Genomic DNA, 9,925 nt, shown 5'->3' on the forward strand with positions numbered 1-9,925 from the left:
CTGACTGAAAGAGCCTGTCACAATGCATCAAGTGTGCTACAAGCCTCTTCTGAAGAGGAAGCCTGATCCCAAATACTTATTTTGATTAACTGCTCTGCATAGCTTATTAACGAAAGATTTGTAATGCACATTTAAATAAAACAAATCAAAAACAAAACCAACCATGCAATAAAAAAAAAAAACCAAACAACTGGAATGCAAAAGGAAAAGAAAAAAAAAAAAAAACCACAAACGAAAAACAACACCCCAGGACTCAGTGCTGGCAATGAACAGCAGAAGGAAAAAATTTGGCTAGAAAAATACTTGGACAGAAAAGACACGTCCAAAATAGTTTTGCTATATCCCCCTCACTTCTGGAAGATATTACATTATTAAGGATTTTACTAGTCATCACTGTGTATCTACTACAAAACTATGAGAGCCTGAAAAGAACTACACACATGCAGAATAACACCAGTCTTTCAATGAAGGTTTTTCTTTTCTGAATTCTTACCCTCACTACTGAAGTCAGAGCTGGCTGGCTGATTTGGAAAGTGGTAAAATATTTTGAATTTTAAAATAAATACCTATACAGAATAATGTCTTCTGTAGTATAAAGACATGGCTATAGCACACTGCAGCACCACTTCATTTTTCTTCATGCCACATTTATCCCCTGGTCATGCCCTAGCCATTGCTTTTATGTCTCCATTATGTAAGAGCAGCATCTCTCTAGTGTCTATTCTAATATCCTTCAATATTACCAAAACACATTCATTATGAATACCGTCAGTATTAGTCTTGCTTACCATACCTTTCTGTTATGCAGACTGAAAACCTAAGAAAGTCTGGTATCTGCTGACCATCTTTCACAGGCACAGTAGCGAGAGAAGACATGATGCCACCTGTCAAAACCCAGCAAACTGAACAGCAAACAGCCCATAACCACACAAAGCAATGAGAATGGAATCAGGAGACAACAGTTCTATTTCCACCTCTCCATGGACTCTGCGTTTGACCTTGGCAAGTCACTGGTATTTTGTGCTTGTTTTTTCATGTTCAGGACATGAAGGGCTTTTACGCAGATGGCTGGAACAACAACAATAATAAAATAACTGAGTAAGTTTAATTATTATTTATTCTATAATGCCAGACCTTAGAACTCTTCCGCAATGGCATAATTCAGAGCGAGCACAAGCACCTCTAATTCTCTAGGCCTTCATTTTGAAGTTCCCTTTACATAAAAGCACTGGTGAAAGCAGTAACCCATTATCAGAGACCACCCCACACTGTTACCAAAAACTGATAAATGCTTAGTTTCACAAACTTCTGCTGAGCAAACAAATTAGACCTTATTTTTTTACACTGGCAGTTCCTAATCCACAGCTTGCAAAAGAAACACTACCTGCAAGATGCTCTGCCACTGCTCCCACACAAAATTAAATTACAGAGTTAAAATAAGAGCTGCCAGGAAAACGAAAGTAGTATATTGCCTAGAGAGTATTTTTTACTTTGTGCCGTTTCTATGGTACGTCAAAAATTAGGGACCAGTATTTTTCACAATTCAATTCCCTTTCTCAGGCTTAGAAAATTCTGAGTTTCATGCTGCCTGATCAAGTTTCATTCTGATACCAAGTTTCCTGGTAGTCTCCCAAGGCACCACACACTTGAAACACACCACAAGTATAGTTTGAAAAAAAAGTGCAGATGAAATGTTCTACAGACCAAGCAATGTTACCAAGAATACAAGTAGAAAGACTTTTCTCTGGCACATACAGAAAAATGTCTACATTTGTCCATACTCAAAAAGGGAAAATTACAAATGTTTACTCTGCTATTCAAATAACTGTAACAATCAGAAAACTGACTAGGACTCATTGCAATACATACCCTTGAATCCCACCTACCAGAAGCAGAAAAATAAAGTAACAGGTGTAATCTCATACAGAGCAGTCAAAAATGACCACTTGCCAATACATCTTCTTGCTTATTACAAGTGTTCTGGATTTTGAATATACTGATTAAATGCCACTTCACACAAGTCAGTCATGCAATTACAATGAAAACAAATTATTTCTTCCTCCTGAATATAAAACAAATGAGGAAAAGTTATACCATAACACAGCCACCTTAATGTCTTCATGTTTTCCAAGTGAAGCAATGAGAAGAGCTTTATTTAAATAACTACAGAAATATACACTTAATTTCAACAAGAATATTTTCAAGACTTATCTACATAAAAAGATATGTTCAAAAAAAAAAAGCATCACAAACTTAATGAAGAAACATGCTGTTGACTAAAACATTCAGATTGTTTTAGAAAGAATAAATCATGCCCCAGCCGCTTGTCACTTATTGAATACTCTGATTAATTAGAACAGTAAGACATTATAAAGACTATGTCTTATGGTAAAATTTTATAGAACAGTCAAGCTCTTCAAAAACTATAAAAAAATTTTAAATGGAATGCAAAAATAGTGTTTATCCTTGTAAAGTTATAGCCTCTGCCTATTGCAAGGATGTAAAACTGATCTTAACCAAGAGATTTCTTAGACCATGCGTACTGAAACCCCTACCTTCTTTCCTTTCTTGGTAAAAATGTTTACCACTGTAAATATGTAGTTTATGCATTCACATGCAAAACAGCATGAATATACATGGGCATATATCACTATCTGGATAACTAAACTCCAGTTGAAGAGCATTAAGTATTTCTTGAAAAATTAAATTATTTTCAATAGTATACATAGGCACTGAAAAGGGGCCTATGATGCCACATAGGAACAGGCAATGAAAGAGTTTCTTTAGGTTTCAAAGGGTACTTAACATGATTTTTTTTTTTAGAAAAAGGTAGCAACCACAAAACACACACACACAAACGCACGCGAATTATGAGTAAAGAGCACCACAGCATAAAGCAGAACCCCAGGAAATGAGATAATGTCAAACTAAGTTTAGCACTTACTTTTCCAAGACTCAGTAAGAATATAATGATAGGAAAATTGCTACTTTCTATTAATAATTTTCTCTTCAATAAAATTTATCAGTCGTTTCCTCTTCTGAGTTTTTACATTGGAAAGAGAGAACCATAATTCCTTATAATTTCCTTGCCTCATGTAATCTTAATTATTAATTACTGCAGTTATGTTCAAGACAAGTATGAAAGGTGTACAGTATTAAGAGTATTATAAACATTTCCACATAAAAATAATGAAAGTTCAGTAAGATCAAGAATATAATTTTACACCTATAATTATAAACTTGTCTTGAAATAGTATAGACTCAAAAGGCAATTCTGTTGACAAAACTAGATTTAAGATTACATTTGACAATATAGCTAGTGACATTTACCTTTTTCCCTTCTTCACCTAAATACACAGGAAAAAATAAGCAACTCTTAAAAAGCAAGTCAACACTACAAGTGCTCAATTTTGTAAAATATTACAATAATGTAAATAATTTTTAAAATCCACTTAAAAGTATACCTTCCCTGAGAAATGCTCTTGGGATGCAGTGATTCAGCACATTACAGTGCCATACAGGTCAGTTAATAATGTGCTTGCAATTAACATCCAAAGAATTTAGGGTGGCAAGTACTACTAACATAGAAAAGATGTCCTGAAACTTTAAAATTCTGCTGACACAATTTGCACTCCAAATGTGAAACTAGTATTTTGCATAAACTACATTCGTCATTCCCAACAGAGATTCAAATGTATTGCATAAGCTAGAATACTTGTTTCTATTAAATATGTACTTTACAAATCTAGAATTAAAATTTCTTTCTTCAATTTTATCAAAAAGCAAACACAGCATAGAATAGGCATGTATAAAACTTTTACTCAAATTCTTTGCCCATGAAGGCACCACAGCTCTTTCAGGAAGACCTTACAAGCAGCTATAGGCTACTTTAGCTTCTTTTCACATGCTTTTTAAACATATAAATTGATTCAGTTCAAAATAATTAAAAACAACCCTAGAATGAACTATTATTGGGAAGTAGAAATTAGCAACTCATAGGAAAAAAACTCTTATCCACAATCCCATGATCAATAATGCAATTCATAGTACAGAATAGCAAACTTAAGAGTTATCTCTGCAAAGAGGTATTGGCAAAGGATATTGCCTTTTAACTAGCAGTAAGAAAAGCACACCTACTATGCCTAATAAAACAGTCTGTAGAGCATTTCTGGAGAAATCAAGTTATAAAAAGATGATTTTCAAACTTTCTTTGTGCTCTATATCAACCAAAATAAGTCAGAAATGACAAAGAGCTACTTAATACAATGAATAAACAATGAAAGCAAATAAAATCCAGATCAAGAGTTAACTTCCTAAAATCGCCCCTACTGAAACTACAAAAGATTGAGTATTTGCAAGCATCTCAGAAGACTGCTTCAAGAATACAGCGCTCCCAAAGATTTCCCAATAGACTTAAGACATTGACAAGCTCCTTGATAATGATTTACATGTTAGTCACACAAAACCATCTACTCATTTGATTGTAAACGAGTTTTTCCCAAGCTTTAACACTCATTATGTGTATACACACAATACAATAGCCGTAGTTATGGTATTACTCAAATCTTTATAAGCACCATGTTTAAAACTCCAGTGACAGTAAAAACTATAGCCTGAAGAACCATCCTATCCTTGAATTCTACTTCCATAGTCTACACAATCCTATTTCCATTCCTTGAGCTTCACTGAAGCCACTCTCACTAACATCTCTTGCAGTCTAACCCTATGATGAGGCTCAGAATCAATATGCAATTCTTATCTTCCTAGACCTGTCAATCACCCAAAGCTACCAGCAATGCTTCCTTTCCAGAAATATTCTCCCTGGTTTCCCTGGCATTGTTGCTCTCATGATTCATCCCTTATCATTCTAATTGTTCTTTCAGCGTATCCTCCTGAAGGAGCCTCCTTATTCACCTGTACTATCTTACGAATCATTTAACAGGTTTCTGTCTTGCATCCCCCTCCATTCTCTTTCACTTTGTCCAGTGCCAGGATTCAAATTCAACTAATAACTCCCTGCCATTAATTAGAATCATACTTACTACTACATACCCTCCGTGTTCGTCCAAGCTAACCTCTCAGCCTGCATCTCTTTCTCTGTACAGATGGCTATCAGCTCAGCCTCAGCACAGACAAAACACAGGACTTAGCTTTCTATCACTGCTTCAGTCTCCCTTCCACTACTACAAGTCACTGACTTTCAGGACTCTTAACTAAGATTCAGCCCTTAACCCATGTTTTTCTATAGGTCCTAGAAATAATCTGGGTTTGAAACCCTGGTAGTGCCTACCACATCACGAAGATATGCTTTTAGTAGCTTAAATTTTATCCTGTGACCACAGCAGTTCACATCTGAAATAGTGAAGCACCCTTCTTCATCCTTCAAAATCCAGATTTGATCCTGCTCTATTTATTCTGAACATTCCTCTCCAGATAGCTTTTTTAGCCTAAGGTAAGATCGCAAAAGTCTCCCCACCCTCCCCTGACATCTCTTGAGCGGCATCCACTTCACTCTCTACTTCAAGACCCTTACTGGTCAATGTCCTCATCCTGAAAATTACTAACTGGGATGTAGATGAGGCTAAAGTTTCAATAAACTTACATTTTCACCTCTGAACCTCTCTTCTGTTGCCCTCCTAGTTGCAAGAGCCCCACAGAGCAGTCATCCTTCAAAAACCTTCTACAAGTTTTTCCATAGTTCTCATTAAAAACAAATAAACAAACAAAACTACCAGATGGCTGGCACATCTAGACCAGTACGCTAAAATTCACTGCACTGATGCCAAACATTCTCCTGTGTCATCACAGATCTGATGTGTCTTCCCTTACCCTTCAATCATCAAGTATTCTGGGTCAGGAAACACCTCTTAACCACAGAACTTTGGAATGACTAATTCGGACACATAACTTAAATGAGTCTGATACTTAGAAAAGTGTTACTAAAACAATTTTCTACTTTACAATGCTATGGAAAACATCACACTAGTGATAAGCCCACTCAGTTATTTCTGTCTTTTTCAACGCAAACCCTTTTTGAAAAATAACCCAAATACTATCTTGTATACTGCTATTACAGAGGTTTTCACTGTTAATCAAGTACTGAAACCAATGCCTAGCATTTATCACTTCTATCTACCCTTTCTAAATTTTGTTCACTTGTTTGCTGATACAGGATTCTTTGCAAGGGTTTTATTGTTGTTGGATTTTTTTGCAATGCTTCTTGCATTATTTTCTAATATTTAAAAGATCAGACTGTCACAGGCTACAGAGAAGACACCATTCCATATTTTATGTCATTTTAAAATGACACAAAAATAAGTTCACAGCATTAGAAATTCTCTCTGTCATATGGTTGTATTAGGCCTAGCACAAAAATTTTCAAACTGGTTGAGGCCTACAGATATTTTTGTAGTATCAGTAATTATTTAAAACAAAGTGTTCTGCACTCAAAATGTGCTTCCCCAATTAAATAACATTTTTATTAATTTTGCCATCTTAAAATTATGAGTTTCCCTAAATCATTCACAAGCAAAACCAAAAATACTCCACAAAACCCCAAAATACTATTCTATTATCCCAGCCATAAATTATCCACTTCCATGTTAAATAATAGTTCAAATAGTTAGTAATTAATTTTCAGTTACTTCTTACATGTTTCTGTGTACTTTCTCATTACATCTAGTTCTGCCACTGTACAATTTAGATTCAGGCATACTGTAAATACAAGCAATCTTGATAAAAACATTCCTTGTGATGCAAGTAGGAGTGTACCACATGCTGCAAACAAGAAACCGGTAATGTACTCTGACTGTCCCTCAAAAATAGTGCAATGAATTCCTACTATTCCATTCCAACACATCATAAAGCAATGTACCATAACTTAGGCTTAGGCATACAGTTTTCACAGGAAAAAAATTGTATTTTTACATTTAGCTTACACTGACTGCAGAAAAGCCATGTGCTTTATCTCAAAAGTTTGAGCACCCGTAAGAACTGCAAGCTGCCCACTAAAATACAATGCAGTATTTGCATACTACATTCTTCAGCTACAGCTTTTTAATTTCAACTTTTTTCCCTGTGCAAGTCAGCTTTTACAGAACAGTCTAGAAAGAAAGTTTCTATTACTGACTTTTTTGACAAAAAAAAAATTAGCTACTGGAATATGATCAATTTTTAATCCTCATACACACAGAAAACTCAGCATCAGAGCCGTACTCCAAAACCAGGTCATAAACAAAATAATAATAACAAAAAAAAAAAAAAATCAGGCTTCTTAATTTCATCTAACTATAACATCAACCAAACAGACTTCATTTTACCAACGCTAAAAATATTTAACAATAAGAAAACAAGACTGTTTTTCAGAGAATTATTTTACTTACAGTTTTTGAACAATAAATTAGCATCAACATCCAAAACTACACACAATTTTTTTCACTTTTGCTAAAATGCTGTTTTTCCTAATGTTCAAATTATTCCATCCTTTATTTAAAAAAAATAATTATAGTTGTTATTGTCAGAATTTTAACAGATCTCCAAGAAGGATAAAAGTAACATCACAAACGTGAGAACACTTCTGACAAACCTGCAATAATCAATAAACAAAAGGAAATGGAGCCCAAATATTCAGAGGAGTAAACTAATAGAAACATGGGAAAACTTAATTGCCATCTAGAGCGCAGACTAATACCGACAGCAAACTTTAAAATCATTTGTTCCTTTCTTTCAACTCTAACCTCTAAAATAGTACACTCCAGGAACCATAACAAACAAGACCAGCTTCCCTAAAGAACATTTAATTGGGAAAACATGTATGAGCCATAAGATGCCTTTATCAGGACACAAATCAAGCAAAAGCTTCAATATAGTTTTTGACAAGCAAAAGCGAGGAATTGGAAACACTACTGCAGCCAAACAAAACAACAAAATACCATAATGCTACCTTCTCCATGAGAACAAAAGCATCAACCACCAACTCCACCCCACCCCCAAGCAGGCTGTTGCTCTCTAACCACAGAGCCAATGCTATAGACAATGTAATCCCACAGGGAAGACAGAAGGTCACAGACACACTGTGAAATCATAAAATAAGGTCCATGTTTTTAGAAAGACACAGCGGTACTTTCACCAGTCAAGGTTTCATCTGGAACAAACAGGTGGAATACAGAAACGGCCTGTTCTTCTCTTGACTGTCCCTTCCCTCAACACAGAGGGAGGTCACACGTGCTCAGTTCAGTCCAAAATAAAGGATGCGGAACTTACAATAGGCAGCAGAATGCAAGATGTGGTGAGGATGGCAATATGCAGTGCAACACTGCAGGTGAGACTGCATACTGTACACCAGCAGTGGACCTGTTATTATTCATCAGCTGGAGGTGGCTAAGAGCATGTCGCTTATTACCGTGACACATGCTGCAGCTGGCTAGCCATGATTAAATATCACCCTGCGTGGCTGAAAGGGATGGCGACTATCATTCGTTATGATCCAGCATGGCATACCGGGGTGGGGAGGCTGCTGCCCTTCACCGCAACGCAGTATTTGGAAGAAGGCAACTAACACTCAACAAAAGCCCTGGGAATAGCATGCAGGGAGGAAAGAACGGGAACCTCAGTCCCCCAGCCTGAGGGGATGGGTGCCCCGCTCGCAGGGGTGGTAAGCCCGGCGGCACTCGGTGCGGCCGAGCGCGCTCCACCGCAACGCGCGACAGTGACAGACCCGCCCCGCTCCGCGGCCCGGGCCGGGGGCTCCAGCCGACCCTCCCCGCGCGAAGGGCGCCGAGGTAGGGCAGGAGCACTACGCTCAACTTCTCCCAACCACAGCAGCAAAAGCCTTTGTCCGAGCGCTCCCGGTCTGTGGCCAGCAGAGCCCGTGGGTCCCCCTCCTGCGGCAAGATGAGCTGGGGCGACAGATGAGGGGGCACGGCCTGTGCCAGCCGCGGTCCCCTCCCCGCCGGGCTCCGCGGCTCTCCAGAAAGCCCTCAGAGAGGGACCCCCCTCCGGAGCAGCCAGGATGAACACTGACCCCGCACGGAGTCCCGACCGGCGTGCCGGTGCCGGAGAGGAGAGCAAAGAAAGCGCCCGGCCCTGCCGGCACCTCCGCGCTGGGGGGCCGCCGGACAGCCCAGCCGCTGGCGGTCCGTCACCCGAGGCGCGGGGGGCCTCCTCCCGTGCGCCCACCCGGGGGGGACCCCAGCCCCCCGGGGTTTGCCTCTCGGGGCCTGCCTCCGGGCCGTCCGCAGGGCAGCTCTCGCTTCCCCTGAGCTGCGGCAGAGGCGCCGACGGGCGAGAGCGGCGCAGCCGGTGCCCCGGCACCCCCAGAAACAGACGGCTGCCGGCGCGGCGCTGCGAACCCCCCGCACTTACCCTGTCACAACAGGCGCCATCTTCCACAAACTCTCGCCAAAACTCCTACTCTCGCGAGAGCGCCCCCCTCTCCGGGCCCGGAGCGCGCGTGCGCGGGCCCGTGAGACACGCGCGGGACGGGGGGGACGGCGCGCACCGCCCACTCAGCGCCTGGGCTCTCCCCTCAGACACAACAGCCGAGGCGTGGGAACCGCGCCGCTCTCGCGAGAGTTGGGTGCCGCGGGCCAGCGGGCAGAGCGGAGAGCGGGGCCGTTCTCGCGAGAGCGGAGGGCGCCGCGGGGGAACCGAGGGATTCCCTCTGCCTGCTCGCGCGTCTGGCTCCTGCGCCGTCCCCCGCCGGCGGGGAGGGACGGACCGGCGTGGGGAATGGTGGCGGGGAGAAACCGTTCGGGGCGAGGGCGGGCGGGGAGGGGTGACTGCTAGCGCGCGGGGACGGGGCGCTCGTGGGATCGGCCGGGAGTGCCGGCGTGGGGAACTCGCCGCCGCCGCCTCCCCCCGCGGGAGGCGCGTGTGGGGCCGCCCGCCTCGTGCTGTCTGTGGGCCCGGCACATGCGCGGCTCGC

The 9,925-nt window shown here is 41.1% G+C and overlaps 1 protein-coding gene across 1 annotated transcript in view; it reads right to left on the reverse strand.

The window, feature by feature from the left end:
- Positions 1–9,476, reverse strand: part of RBPJ (recombination signal binding protein for immunoglobulin kappa J region) — a 58,166-nt gene extending 48,690 nt beyond the window's left edge. The window contains exon 1 of the mRNA XM_080386237.1: positions 9,364–9,476. Coding sequence (XP_080242363.1) covers positions 9,364–9,383 — 20 coding nt within the window. The 5' untranslated portion in view covers positions 9,384–9,476. The remainder of the gene's footprint in view (positions 1–9,363) is intronic.
- Between the last annotated feature and the right edge of the window lie 449 nt (positions 9,477–9,925).

Source organism: Falco punctatus, assembly GCF_963210335.1.
Source record: "Falco punctatus genome assembly, chromosome: 1".
Lineage (NCBI taxonomy): Eukaryota > Metazoa > Chordata > Aves > Falconiformes > Falconidae > Falco > Falco punctatus.